General features: G+C 43.8%; 1 protein-coding gene across 7 annotated transcripts in view; it reads left to right on the forward strand.

Annotated features, from left to right (window-relative positions):
* The window catches only part of SMOC1 (SPARC related modular calcium binding 1), a 155,872-nt gene that overhangs the window by 123,462 nt on the left and 17,059 nt on the right, over nucleotides 1-15,351 (forward strand). For all 7 annotated transcript variants that reach the window (XM_032113589.1, XM_032113590.1, XM_032113592.1 and 4 more), the window contains 3 exons: nucleotides 4,238-4,430; nucleotides 5,489-5,571; nucleotides 9,332-9,437. In XM_032113589.1, the coding sequence (XP_031969480.1) occupies nucleotides 4,238-4,430; nucleotides 5,489-5,571; nucleotides 9,332-9,437 (382 nt within the window). The remainder of the gene's footprint in view (nucleotides 1-4,237; nucleotides 4,431-5,488; nucleotides 5,572-9,331; nucleotides 9,438-15,351) is intronic.

The raw sequence follows: 15,351 nt of genomic DNA on the forward strand, positions 1-15,351 counted from the left end.
CATCCCCAGTGGCTGCACATAGCCCTGCAAGATGAGCATGAGAACCGTGAAGCACAAGCCTTTGGCTAGATGCTACTAGACATCCTCTCTTCTCAGCTTTGTAGGGTAAACAAGCACCCCATCTCTTTAATAACGATATAGTTTATTAAACAGTCAGACGAGTCCCTTACCTCGTCCATCATTTTTATTTTTATTGTGCAGGCAGTAGATGTATGTTTGAATGTGTGTACTTAAGGGACCAGGAATGAGAGACCTTTTTATGAATCTGACCATGTATTCCTCAGAAGGCCATTACTAGGGGGAAATTGTTGCATGAATAATGTGCAACTACAGATGTCCAAGCCCTGTTTTCCTGCCATAGCTCATGGCTTCAGAGACACTACTTTAAAAATATGTTTTAATGAGTGTTAGAAGCAGTCAAGGGTAAGAAGGAATAAACAGTTAGCATTTTAGAGCTGAGCAGTTGAGGTAAAATGGATATTTCTGCCAATGACTCTTCTCTTTGGGTGTGCATACAGTCCCTATTGTTTTTTTCTGTAATTTGTTTTTTTGTAATCTAGATTTGTTGCATGAAGGTTTCACTCCCCAACAACAGCAAGTTGGCAAGTGTTACTTGGTTTCTTTGCTGATGGTTAAGTCAAAGCAGAGATGGCAGACAACAGTAGAATGTGACAATGCCTTTAAAATAGATAAATAAATGGGTATAATATTATTATTTTTTCTAGGAAGACTGTTTGTGCCCCACTGACTTGCTGTCTTAAATGTTCAGTTTAGGGAAAGAAGGAAAACCTTTCTTTCTGTGCCTGCAACTCCCATTAACAAGGAATAGGCTTTTAAGTACCCTACATTTATAATAAATATATGCTAGTTTCTAAGATGACAGCTTAATTTCGTACCTGGCATTAAACTTTCTAGCTTGGCCATAGGCTTTCACTATTCTCCATTAACCTGGCCTTGGCAACAACAGCAAAGTTTCCAGTAAGCAGTTTGACTGGAACAGGAGGACTTCAGTGTCCTGGAGCTGGGATAGCATTTGATGGTCCCTTTGTTACCCGTGAGACCATCTTTCAGGGTGACACTGCATGCAGTTCATGCCAAGTCCCATACTAGCGAAGCTGATGGTATGGATTTCCCAGCTGATTTTGCTGGCTTTTGAATACCTAACTGTTAATATTAGTGTTTATTTTTTAAGGGAATTAAGTGCTGTTAGAGTGGTAGCTTGGAGAAAAGAGTCTCTTTGGGGACTAGTGCTAGTTAATGCATTCTGCTTACTAGACAGATGTCACTGAAGGAAATTTCCACAAGGCTGTTGTCAGAGTCAATGTGTTTGCTATTCTGATCTCTAGCTCAGGGAAGGCATGGTGAATCTGGAAGGAGTTCAGAGAAGAATCGTACCATGTAGGACTCTTCAGCATGTAAAAGAGACAAAGCAGGAATCTGTAAAGCAGGGAGGAACTTCCACAGCAGCTACTTCTAGATGTATACTAGGAATGAGTAAAGTATCATCTCCCTGATGTTTCAGTTGTACCGCTGTCATTGCTAATGATGGGCTACTGAATGCTGGTGACAATGGCAGAGCTTGCATCATTACATCTATGTGATATCAACTGAACAAAGCCTGTAAGATTTGTTTCACTCAGCCTTTAAACACCCCTCGAACAGAAACAACTACCAATTAGTTATGTATTCTGGTAGTAAATGTGACTATTCAGTTCCCACAAATTTCTGTTAATATGTGCAGAGAATTTTCTCCATTTTTTCATGGCATAGCACAAATGTGTAACTATGTAGATTTTTTTCTGTGTAATTTGCATACCTAACTGCAAATGTTTGTAAAATAAGATACTAATTCATTAAAGACATTTATTATTTTTTTCTCTTGATTTCAATAAAAGTGGCATATTTCTTTGTTCTGACACACAAAGAAAACACAATTTATTTTTTTCAGGGTAATTTTTACTGAGAGTTTTGCAAGACTCAAAGGACTTGAGAAATCTTGGTTTGACTTTGTGCACTCAGGAAAGCTTTTGGGATTTAGATAGAAAAATTCCTGGAATGTAGTCCTCTTTAGCAGAAGTTTTTCTTCCTTTTGCTTATAATATAATGATGATAGAGAATTTTGCCCCTGCTTTTTTTGCTTCCCCCAAGCTGCCTGAGTGATTTACCTCACCTGATGGTCAAGGTGTGAATTGCTGTCGGCAGACTATGGGTAAGTGGGGCCCGTTTGATGTAAGTGGTTTGTTAGGGAGCCTGCAGGCCTCTGGCTCAGTGACTTCTCTGTCCACGTACGTCTTGGGAACAGTCTTTCTTTTTTTTGGTCAGATGTGAAATCTGTCAGCAAAGTGAAGTCAGCTTAAATATCAGCTGAAGCTTGAGTTCCCTTTCAGTTTTTGTTGACTTAATCCCCTCCTGCTCCTTCCCAGTAAAGTTTCTCTCTGCTTGAGTCAGATTTACCAACACTTAAAAGTTTTTATTCTGTGTTTCTATTGTGTGGGCTTGTGTGTGGCAAAATTCAGGTGCCTTTCACATTCCCAGTCTTGACAGTGATCTGAAATGCTGAGGAGAGTGAGACTTTTTGGGGTCTCTGAGACTCAGCTGCTACAGTTCAGTTAGAAACCAGTAAAAATGCTTCTGGTACCCAGGCATGCTGTACTCAGGTGGTGCTGTGCAGACCTGCTGGAGTCTCTTGTATCTGCTGGTACCAAGCTGTGAATCGGCACCCTTTCTGTTCCCCAGATATGGAACAAAACTTACTCTCTACAGCATAATGTATCCCGGAAATACAAGATACAGCTGATGGCATACCAACAGGCAGGCAAAATACAAGGAACCTGAGCACGTATTAGTTGTGTGCTGAGCCAGTCCTGGGAGCAGGATACTGAGGTTGTGCCGTGTCTGCTGGCTGATGATGCAAACAAACATCTACAGATTTGGAATGAACCTATGGTGTCATTGCTGGTCAGTGGAAGCATTTTATGTATTGAAAGCTTGAGGTGGCTCTTGGCTGTGGCAAGGAATTACAGGTCTTGTGGCCTGGTTATAAGAATAAAATTAAAAACACAGTAAACTGCAGGGGAGAGGAAGGCTAGGGGAGAAGAGGACAGCTGTTCTGCTTCTGTTTTTCATCACTCTCCTAAGGATAAAAATTAGGAATGAGATTGTTGTCTTTTCTTACCCTAGACTTAGATGTGTTTTCAGCTGTCTTGACTGCTTGCTTTTCCTCACTGTGATACCTTCAGTAGTTTGCAAAGTTGAAATAATTTTTCTACTCGTCAAAGGGCCAGAATACTTGGAGACTTATAATTGAGAATTTCTGGCTGTTGAGCCAAATAAGTCTTATCATCCTGCAGGTTCTCTGTGCTTCTCTTCCCCCTTAGATGGCTGGTCCATGCACCCGTCACTCCTTTGCGGGCAGTGCTAGAACTCTGTGTGCCAGGTTGGCTGCAGAAGCCACTTCTGCGCTTCCTCCTGTTTTGTGGTGCATGCCACTTTTGTTCTCTTTGTTCTCTATTTTGGGAATAGCCTTTTCTGTGTAATAGGTTATTAAGGGACAGGGCCTTACCCTCAGTAGAAAGGAGTGTTGGATGTCCTTTGTTTTCCAGGTGAGGACAACAGTGGAAAGTGCTGGAGAAGTGATGGCAGTGTGGGTGGAATGGGATATCCCATTCTGTTCCCTGCTGAGGTGTGTGCTGTCTGCACTGGATTAGGCCATGTTAAAACATAACCTGCTCTTCTTGGGATCATGTTGGAGAGGTGCTGTTGAGAGGGAGGAGTGTTTTGCAGTCTGGAGAAAGAGACAGAGGGGCAGGGCAAGGTGTTTGCCTTCTTTATTTAACTGGAAAATACAAGTCACAGTTTAGGATCTCTCAGTTTGCAAAAACCTAATCTGGGAAATGCTTACCTCATGGCTGCATTAACAGTGAATTATTGTTACTTGACAGTTCATTTCCAAAGCCCAGGTGATCAAGAAGAATTTTCCCTGCTGTTACTGGCATCCTGAGCACCCGGCAGTCAGTGTCTGTAGTCCAGTCTGTTGTGTCACAGCTAAATGTAGGAGAAAGCTCTCAGCCCAGAAGTCCCAGAGTCCCTGAGGATGTAGACATACTGATGGTGGGTGAGAAGGAAACAAACACAAAGGGCTTGTGATGTGAAGGGTACCCATATCCTGCTGACCTGAGGAAAGTGATCTTGATTTGATTCTTTTTCCATGCCCTCCAATCTCCCTTCTGTCTTCCAGAAAAAGTTCATTCCTGTGACCAGGAGAGGCAGAGTGCCTTGGAGGAGGCCAGGCAGAACCCCCGGGAGGGTATCGTCATCCCCGAGTGTGCTCCTGGAGGACTCTACAAACCAGTGCAATGCCACCAGTCAACTGGGTACTGCTGGTGTGTCCTGGTGGACACAGGACGGCCCCTGCCTGGTACTTCCACTCGGTGAGAGCTATAGGCAGGCCTGGGGAGGTGCCTGGCTGGAGAAGATGAGACGTAAAAAAATACAGCTGCAATATGAGATCAATTCCTCTCTCTAGAGCAGTCAGCTCTACACTGCCTTCCCTAGAGCAAGCAATGCTGTATGTGATGTTCCCCGTTGAGTGTTACTATGCAGCTCCCTCTCTATAGTGGTTGGTGGACATTAACTACTGTCCTTGCTTTCCTCTGTGTTAAGTATTCATGCAAAGCAGCCTTTTTTTCTTCTGGCTTGCAGCTTTTGTGAGGTAGGAGGAATGGGGGCTTTGCTTAACAATAAAGATTATGGGCAAGAGCAGTGAAAAGACAAGTGTCTTTGTTGCATTATCATCTGCTTTATACTTCCATGTTGCAGCCACTTGAATCCTGACCAGCAGGGATTTAGAAGACCGCTTGTTGTGCATGGGTAGATTTTTAAACCAGTGATAGATTTTTTTTTTTTTCCCCAGTTACCTTCTATCTTGAAACTACTGAGGAATCTTTTCTCACTTGGAGTTTGGAAACAAATTGTGAGTCTGGCAAGTTGTAGAAACAGGCCAGTAAGAGCTGGGACTTAAATCCGGCTAGATACAGTGATTCTGCAGAGCATTGACAACTTTGAAAAAAAATCTCTGCCTATGCCCACAAGAATTGGAAGAGGGCCTTGTGCTGTTTGTGAGTTTCAGTTGATAGCTGGTACTGGACTTCGAAGTATGTTCTTCCTTCTCTTTCCACTTCTGCTGCTGTTCCTGACTGTTCATAAACAGTCAGATGCTTGAGAATGGTATTTCTCCTGGAGGTTTATTGGTTTCCTCTACAGTAAGCAGACAAGGCACAACCCTTTGACCCTGAGATTAGCTCACTTGGTCAAAGCGTGGTGCTAATAATGCCCTGGATGTGGGTTTGATCCCTATATGGGCCACTTACTTAAGAGTTGGAGTCAATGATCATTGTTGGTCCCTTTCAGAACAGTCTGTGATTAGTGATCATGTGAAGAAACTAAACCTGTGTTACATAGTTTAGCTTCTGCTATTCTCCTTTTTCAGGTATGAGACCCCAGTGTGTGAAAGCGATGCCAGATCGAAGAGCACAGAGATTGATGATCCCTTCAAAGACAGAGAACTTCCAGGTTAGAGGAACAAGATCCTGTCTTTGCCTTCTTACCTTGTCTCACCTTGGGACTCTCAAAGGGCCAAGAATATTGTTGAAGAGGTGGGGGATTTTCCTCACAGTGCATGCTTTACCCTGGGGTTTATTCTGGGGTTTTTTTTTTTAAGATCACCTCCAGTTTCAGCAGTGAACTGGAAAAGGCTGGGAGTGTCCTGGGGTAGCTGTTTATTGCTTATCTGCCCTTTGAAAACATTTCTGGGATTAGAATTTTCAGGAGAGAAACCAGGATGCCTGGAGATACCCTGGGGGAAGAATGGGCTCAACACTGAATGTTCCTTAAAGCCTGACCAGGACAAGATCCTTTCCATTTAGCAGGGCTTTTCAGCAGCTTGATGCTCCCTCAGTCACAGAAGAGGACAATTGTCAGTGGACTGACTTGCTCCCTTACACTGACTGCATGGACCAGGCAGGACAGCACTCACGGTGTACTAAGGTCCCTTACCTAATGGTGGCTTCTCACTTAGCTGGACTTTATTCCTCGTTTTCTGGCTGGGGCACGTTTTATTTCCCACTGCTCCTTGCTTTATATTCTGCTTTTCCCTCTTAACAGAGTGACAAGCGTAACTTGCTGTTTGCCTACCTTTTTTCTGCTAGGAACACATGCTAGGCATTGGTGTTGGTGCAGCTCTTAAAAATGCTATCCCACCTGCCTATGCTCTGTTTTTTCCTTCTGTCTCCCTTCTGAGAAGCAGAGTGAGGGGCCTTCACTGACAGGTCAACCATTACTCTCCTGGGTGGGGACTGCTTGAAAACAGAAGCTACAGTGGGTCCCTTTGCACCATGAGGGAGTGGTGGATGCCAGTAATTCTGCAGAAATAGCTGGTAACTCTGGATCAGCTTACCATTCTATGGCTAGCATAAAGTGAGTTGTTCCTGAGCAGGTTAGCAAAGGAAATGAGATTTGTTCCGGATCTGCCTTGTGTGTCTCCTTATTCTCTTCCTGCTGGCTCCTGACTTCAGACCCCAGACCTTTCTGCTTAGCAACTCTGCCCTCAGCAGGGCTCTCTTCTATGCAGCTCCTCATTTTCACAAGCCATGTAAAAATTTCCTATTGCCTCCCTTTCACATTCAAAGGAAATCGACCAATTGGTTCAAATATTATGTTGTGGGGTAGGGGGAAGGAAGCCAGCTAAATGGATTACATTAAGGCTCATTTCCATAGGAAATCACACTAAAATAGAATAACCTTACTTCCTTGATTCCCCATCCTCCTCTTCCATTGCTTTACTGCCTATCCATGCACATCTCCCCTGCCTCTCCAGAAATCCTCTGAGAAATTCCTTTGCTCTTTGGCTTTTTCTTTGAGACTCTATTTCTGATCTCAAGAAGACAGAATGATTTTGTTTCCCTCCTCCCTTCCCTTCTCCACTGAAGCCAGACAAGGGGACAGGAACTGCTTGATGCAGAAGAGGAGACAGGATACTCTCTCTAGCTTAGTGGTCTGGTCCCAATATCGGATTCCGTGGGATCTGCTCTCTCTGCTCAAGCCAGTTTTCTGTGCCTGTGTAAACTTCAAGCTCCATGTTTGGCTGCATTGGTTGGTATGATTGTTGCCCAGAGAAGTTTTGAATGCCCCATCCCTGGGGAGTGCTCAAGGCCAGGCTGGATGGGATCCTGAGCAGCCTGATCTAGTGAATGGCATCCCTGCCCATTGCAGGAGGGTTGGAACTATTAGATGATCTTTAAGGTCCCTTTTAAGCCTAGCCACGTTCTATGATTCTGTGATTCCTAGCACTGAAAATACCCATCTATGGAGAGATGGGGAGATGGAGGATCTGATCTTGGTTTGTCTGCCTGAGAAATGCTGTGCTGCATGAACTTTTTATGCAGTCTTGAGGTTTGTTTAATTAGCTGCTCTTCTATGCAAAATTTACTGATGAGCCAGAACTGCAGGGGGTGAGAGAGAATGTTTCTTTTATTTTTTTTTTCTGTTCTTATTTCTTAGCAGAACCGAATGTCAAGAAAAATTCCTGCTTTAATCTGAGACTGATTGTATCATTTGCACTTAGCTCTGTCAGGGGCACCCTTTACTTTTATTCCTCTTGTAGAGGTTTGCCCATTGCTTAGACCCTCAGTGCTGCAGGCAGTGCACTTCTTGGCCTGTGTGAAGAGACCCTGCAGAGGCCCAGGTGGGAAAGACATAAGTTCAGATTCTTGCACACCTACACATAATCTCTTCACAACCTGTCATGACTGTGGCCAAAAGTAAAAAAGAAAGAAGGAAGGAAAATGTTGCTTGTACATAGCAAATGGCAAACTGCTAATTCCTGCAGATGGTGAGATGCTGAGAGCCCAGGGAGATGACTTCTAGCAAATAGTTTTTCAGCCTTTTCATTACCTCAACAAAAAGCTCCTTTAACTGAGTGGTCTACTCTGGCTGCAATATTACAATGCTGACATTTTCTGGACCATACGCCAAACAAGTGCTGAGGGGTGTGCATGTGTATAGTGTACATAATACAGAGACAGGCTAGGGACTGTTGGTTAGCTATTGCAGAGGACAGAGCCTGTAATACTGCAAACGAGGGACTTTTGTCAGATCAATTTGCAAGCTGCTTTCAGCTGTCAAGGGATTACAGTAAGTTTCTGGTGCTCTGTTTGTGGTACGTGTTCTTATTTTCTTGTTCAAGAAAAGCAGAAAGTGTTGACATTGCTCTATGTTGCTGTGGGAGGCTGTTTGCTGATGTCTGCTGCCTAATCAGCTGAATAATTGGTAGTGCATGGTGGTTTGGGGAAAGAGGTGAAGGATGGTGGTGATGGCTTCTCTGTCACATCAACAGAAGGCAATTGGATGGGAGGTGACGGGTTTTGGACAACAGTTTTGAAGGTGGTCTGTTGAAGTTAAGCATGCCTGTTTCTTGGTTCCTTGTTCCTTAGCTTGTTCCAGGCTAGAACAGTTGTTACCATGTTTATGGGGTAGTAAATGAAGCTTACTTTAAGCAGCAAGGAAACAGCATAGATTGCCTTTTAAAGGTGAGGAGATGGAGAGCTTCACTGTAACAGTCTGGCTCTGTTTAGGGTAGGAGGCTCTGTCAGTCTGTGGTTATGATGGTGGGGAGCTAGACAGCCTCAGCACTAAGTAATGGAAATGGTTTCCAAGTTCATCTTCAACCCACTTTGTCCTGCTTAAGCCAGCAGTGACTGGGGGTGACTACCACATGCCGACTTCAGTTTGACGTATTTCCTATGTAGTGCGATCATGCGAACAATGAATTACTGTGGTAGGTGCTGGCAGGCAATGCTTTCTGTGCCTGAAGAGGAGAATGCAAGCAGCAGACCTTGCCTTGTGCTCTGGGGTACTTTAATCTGTCAATTAGGGCCTTGGAACAGCCACATTTGCCTCAGAAGATGATCCAGGAGTTAATGAATTGTTTTGTAAACTTCTCTGCAAGTGTCACCATGGGAACTCCCGTCTGCCAGGCACTTCCAGCACATCCCTGTGGTTTTGCTGGTAGAGAACTGGGTGAGACCTTAAAGCCAACCACACAGTCTTCCTGCCAGATATTGTTGATGACCCTGCATGTGCCTGGACAAAAGCTGCAGGACAAATTGCCACACAGAGAAACCCACTGAGGGATTCTTCTGCCTTTCCTTAGGGACTATGTTGATGGTTGTTGCTGTCTTAAAAACAAAGGAAGTTCGGACCAATTCTTGCTGAATTTGGGTAGGAGATCAAGCCTGTGTGTTCTTGCATTAAACCTCCTCTTTTCTTTCTGCAGGCTGCCCAGAAGGGAAGAAAGTTGAATTTATTACCAGCTTACTTGATGCTCTGACTACGGACATGGTACAGGCTATTAACTCAGCAGCACCTACTGGGGGTGGGAGGTGAGTCCAGAAAGCACTCCAGCTGAATGCCACCCAGGTGGCTGCAGAGCTCTGGGTGCCCCTGAGGTGGGGGCAAGAGGGAAAAGTGTTGCTCTGACTGATTTGGGTTCTTCTGGGTTGCTGGGAGAGCATCTGAGGCTGCTTTGTCCTGTCATCCTAGTGCTGCCTGCTTCCTCCCCCCCCTCCTCCCTGGCAGCTGCTCCACCATAAAGGTTAGTATAGCCCATTTGAAGTGTGAAATGAGAGCTCAGTGGGAGGAAGTGGCTTGTTCTTTTGTCCCTTGGTGCATGAAAAGACCTAATAAAATGCAAATGGATTGAAGGAGACCATGTGGCCTAGTGGCTACCACAGGGAGTGAAGAATGTGAACCAAATTCTTGGCAGGACCAGTGCTGTGGTTTTGCTGTGAGGCTGCAGCCAGCCTGCCGATGAGGAGAGGAGCTGTTTTTCATGGCCCTCCCCTCTGACCAGCTGCCTGTCCACCCCTTTTGGAAGGAGCAACAGGTCAGGCCTGTTGCAAGAGGTGGGCAGAAGTCTGTGTTTCTGGGGAACTGGAGGAAAGCTGAGGCTGTGTCTCCCCTTCTCGCTTGATAACAGCAGATCCCTGCAGTGCTGCATTGGGACAGGCCATTGCAAATGAACCGTGATGGATTTAAAAGTGCTACACTGCCTCAGCTAGGCAAGGCTTCTGTGGGTCTGGATTTGCCTGACTATAAAAGGAGTCAGTGCTGGGGCAGATGCAGGGATGGCACAATGACTGGTGTGCTCATGCTCGTAGGGGTCTGGAGATGGAAGTGCCTCTGCACATATGTTACTTCCGTGGGTATTGCTCCAATGTGTTGACAGTGGTGTTGGTCCCCTGCTTTCCTCTTTCATAACGGAGAAGGAATCAGTGCCATCTTTTAACTGTTCAAGACTATTCAAGGTCCTGGGTGGCATGGCCGTGTCCTTTGGCTTCAGTGTGGACTACTTGTGAACTCATATGGTTTCAGCTTCACATTTGGACCTTACAAATCAGGCCAGTGACTTGTATGTGTGCCTGCATGCTGAATATTCTGTAACCCGTTGAATTAGTGCTATATGCCTAGCATGTCTGTATTCATATAAACAGGATGAAAAATGCCCCAAGGATGGGAAATACATCGTTCTCTCCCAGACTTAAGCATTCCAATGTCAATTCTGTCTAATTTGCATGGTTCAAATGCAACAGGCAGGGGTGGTGGGAAGCCCTGGAGAGTATTTGATATTTATTTGGCATCTTTGGCACTGGGACTGAAACACAGCCAATGTAATCATCACTCTTAAAATAAAGCTTAATATAAACCAATGTTGTAGAGACCAGAGATGTATGCCCCCACTGCATTTCTATAAACCAGCAGGCTTGCTTCCTAATGTTCCCCAAGCTTTGTGTATTTCTCAGCTTTCAATGCAGGTCTTTCTGGTGGAATTTTTCACTGCCCAGCTCTTCGCACAGTCGTCACATCGATTTATTTTCCACTCCAATGTCGGCAGCCCAGTTGCGAGGGGAAAATTAAATCTTTTAGCAGGCTGTCCTTGGTAAGGCGAAAGACTGCTACCACCCAAATACTCTGCCTGCCCACAGCCATGATTAAATTCTGATAACTGCTCTGGTGTAATTTTCCATGTGCCTCAGCTAGACCAAGCGTGTACCCCAAAGAACATGTGTCAAGCTTTTCCAACCCAACAGGCCATGACGGGACCATTTTTATTTTTTTAAAGTAATTTCAGGGAATTTTTGATATTCATGTAAAAATTTCATCAGTACATCTTTCATTTCATATGGGTTTGTGGAGTTGGGAAGCTGTCTCTGTGCAGTGCGTCCTGCTTTTCAGGAGTCCCAAGGGGAGTTCTCTCTTCAGGAATTGGCTTCTGATGGTGTAAACAGGTGGATTCTTCGCTGGGTAAAAAATGGCTGGACCCAGGAGAGTGGCTGGTGGCTAGTCACAAGTGGTGTTGCCCAGGGCTCAGTATTGGAGACAGCCCTGTTTAATATCACCTTCAATAACCTGGACAAGGGGATCAAATGCTCCTTAATCAAGTTTGCAAATGACGCCATGCTGGGTGGAACGTTGATCTGTGGGAGGGCAAGAGGGATCTGGACAGGCTGGGTTGATGGGTCAAGGCCAATGGTATGGGGTTCAGTAAGGTGAAGTGCCAGATCCTGCACTTGAGTCACAGCAGCCCCATGCAGTGCTACAGGCTGGGGGAGGAGTGACTGGAAAGCTGCTCAGCAGAAAAGGACCTGGGGGTGCTGGTCAACAGCAGCTGAACATGAGCCAGTATTTGCCCAGACAGCCAAGAAGGGCAGTGGCATCCTGGTCTGTATCAGGAACAGTGTGGCCAGCAGGACCAGGGCAGTGATTGTCCCCCTGTACTCAGGACTTGTGAGGCCACACCTCAGATCCTGTGTTCTGTTCTGGGCCCCTTGGTACAAGAAAGACACTGAGGTGCTGGAGTGTGTCCAGAGAAGGGCAATGGAGCTGGTGAAGGGTCTGGAGAGTTAAGTCCTATGAGAAGCAGCTGCGGGAGCTGGGGTTGTTTAGTCTGGAGAAAAGGAAGCTCGGGGGGGGACCTTATTTCTCCCTACAACCACCTGATAGGAGGTGGTAGTGAGGTGATGGTTGGTCTCTTCTCCCAAATAACAAGGGACAGGATGAAAGGAAATGGCTTCAAATTGTGTCAGGGGAGATTTAGGTTAGATATTAGGAAAAACTTTTTCACAGAAATGGTTGTAAATTATTGGAATAGACTGCCCAGGAAGTGGTAGAATCACCATCCCTGGAAGAGTTCAAAAAATGTGTGGATGTGGAACTCAAAGACATGGTTTAGTGGTGAACATGGTGGTGATGCTGGGTTGACAGGTGGATGTGATGATCTTGGAGGTCTTTTCCAATTCTGTTGGACGTCTCCTCCAATTAACAATTTTATGATTCTGTATATATCTGAAATTGTCTAGGTGACCTAACTTGACTTTGACACTGGAAATGAAAGCTCTTTTCCAAGATGAAGGGATATTTTACCTATTGGGTTAGTTTAATTAATTTTTAGCCTTAACAACTAACAAAATAACTATTTATGACAGTGATTATCCTGTATCTCCATGGCCAATCTTTACTGAGAAGTTCATGTTGAAAAGAAAAGTTAGAGAAAAGTTAATATCAGTCATGTCAGTTTTAATGTCTTAATATCAGTTTTCTTATTTGTGAGGCAAGCTTCACTTTTGCAGGCTCTTCATCTTGGTGCCATCGCAATGGCAGAACAGGTTCTGCATTCAAACACACACTGTAGCCTTCTTTTTTTGCTCCTTTACAGCATTTCATGCTCCCGGGCCTTTTTTATATTTTGAGCAAATGCATCCCATTATCCAAGGTAAATTTTTAACAAATCACCAGCAAAGCTTATGCCTGATGCAGGGGGCAGGCCAGGCAAACATCCAGCTGTACCCCCCCCCCCCCCCCCCATGTCAACTGTATATTGTCCTATCTATTTTAACCAAACAGAGACGCCACATGTAGGAGTTTGAGGGCAAGGGGGTGGAGTATTCCCATTTCTCTGTGGCAGCAGAGAGATGATACAGGCATACAATATGTGTCTACAGTATCAGTATTAAAATAAAGGACTAAACGCAGAGAAGAGCTTTTCCAAAGTGTTGAGGACTAAGAAAGCTTAACAGTGAGAGTCTTAAGGAGCTCAGACTTCCTTAGGGTATTAAAAGAAACAAACAAAAAAAAAAAAGGTTGGAAGTTGATTTTGTAAAATCTGAGTCTCTCTATAGGGACAAAGGCTCTGCAGGCTCTTTAGTCTAGCAGGGAAGAACATGATTAACTGAATATAAACAAACTTGTGATCAAGATTTCTTTAAAGCGAGGGCAATTCTAAGCCAGAATGAAGTCATGAGGGAGGTGACTGATTCCCTAAGGCTTTCATCTTAGGCCTGATGTGTTTCAGAAAGACTTGCTTTAGTCAAACCTGAGTTATGGTCCCAAGAATAATTTGATTCACATTCTGTGGGTATGATATACAAGAAATCAGATTAGATTACCCTGCTGCCTTCAGTCTGAATCTGGATATGTGAGTAAAAACTTCTGTGTTTGCTGAGTGTCTTTGCAATTAATGTCCATATTAACTTCTTTTTTTTTTTTTTTGGGTGGGGGGAAGAAGGAGTGAGTGGGGTGATGAGGGAGAAGCATGGGGAGACATCAGAGATTGGCATTTGAAATACTACATAGAGCTGTGCTAAATTGCACCCAAAAACAATCTAGTAGCAGCAAAGTGAGGCAGTAGCTTGGATTCTTGCATGCCCCATAAGCAAAACCTGATAAAACTTTTGGGTTTTTTTTTAAACTGGGCATGCTTAAAACAGCCTTGTAATCCCTTATAGGTCTTGTCTTGTTTAAGAAAGTTCAAAGCTATTGACTTAAATTGAGTTACTCTTGCTTTACAATAATGTAAATGAGATGAGAACTTCCCTTCCTCATGGCCCTAGCTTATATTACAGCATAATACCCAAATAGACTTCATTTAGAGTTTTGAAACAGAAAATCTCTGGTAAAATTCATTCTTAATTTTAAGTTTATATTATAACTCAAAGGCACATCTTGTTACTGTATGTTTTCAAAGTAATTAAGAGAGCAGTTGTAGGGAATTGGTTTATTAGCCAGTGTTTGGTATCCCTGTTGGAAAAAAAAAGCATTATTGAAATTATTCACAAGTACGTACTATATAATAGGAACAGCACTTAAAAATTTAGACTTAGCTTTAGTACCTTTTAGTCTGTTTTCTAATCCTGATATAGTCATATTACACAGGGCCTAAACTAAACTAGATCAAAGCGAATCCCAGCCTGTGTTTCCCTTATCTGAGAAATTCTCTTTGGTCCCTGCCAATTCAGAAATGAATTTTAGTTGCCAAAATGTGTGCATTATGGCTTGCTGCATTATCAGCAAAAATATTACTGCCCTGTGGAATTTAAGGTGAATGGGCAGCTTACAACAGCCACCCTTATCATGTAACACAGCAGCTATCAGTCCCTTAATTTAAAGTTGCCAATTATTCCCCATGTAATAGCCTCAAAAAGTACTCCAGAAAATGACCCCGAGGTTCCTTTTCATGCTCTAGTTGAACAGTTTGAAGCAGGCAAGCACAGCTCAGCACATCTCCAGGGTGTTCTGAAGCCGATCCATGTTTTAATAAAGATTGACACTTTTAAACAGCGTGGGGAAGTTGATGCTCAACTCTTGTTGCATTTTAATTGAAGTTGGATACCAACTTCTCTTTGTCCCCTTATGGAAATTCTAGCCTGATTAAAGATACAGGAGAGTTCATGTAAGAGGAGGGTCTTTGAGCAGTCAATGAGGAGTGAAGGGAGGTGATTTTTTAATGTTCTATATTATTTATCCTACAATCTTTAGAAAAGTTGTGTTCAGAACAATGTTTCATATACAACTTAGCCTAAGGAGAGGAAGAAACTGGCCTGTAATAGGGAGATAAGTTTTAACTGTAGAGGAATTATGCATTTCCCATAATGAATTTGGACTGTGTAGTACCCTTTTGTTTAGTCTGAACACAGCTTAGGTTTTTTGTTGGCTTCTTGATTCCTTGGCTACAGGAAAGGGGGAATAATAAATACAGGATCCTTTTGCAATTCCATTAGAGTAATCCTCTCTGATTCAAACCATGTTTCACTGTTACAGACTTTAACTTTAGGCAACTGCAAAGAACAACAAAATGGGTGTAAGAAGTTGAAGCAGAGAAGTAACGATTTTGAATTTTACCTCAGTTTGTTAAACTCATTGCTTTCCACTGCTTAGTGCTGGCACTTCGGTGGGTATCATCAATGCAGGCATGGTCGTTGACTGGAGGGGTCAGTCCCTCTCCATCAGTTCTTCATTCAG

Source organism: Corvus moneduloides, chromosome 6, assembly GCF_009650955.1.
Source record: "Corvus moneduloides isolate bCorMon1 chromosome 6, bCorMon1.pri, whole genome shotgun sequence".
NCBI lineage: Eukaryota > Metazoa > Chordata > Aves > Passeriformes > Corvidae > Corvus > Corvus moneduloides.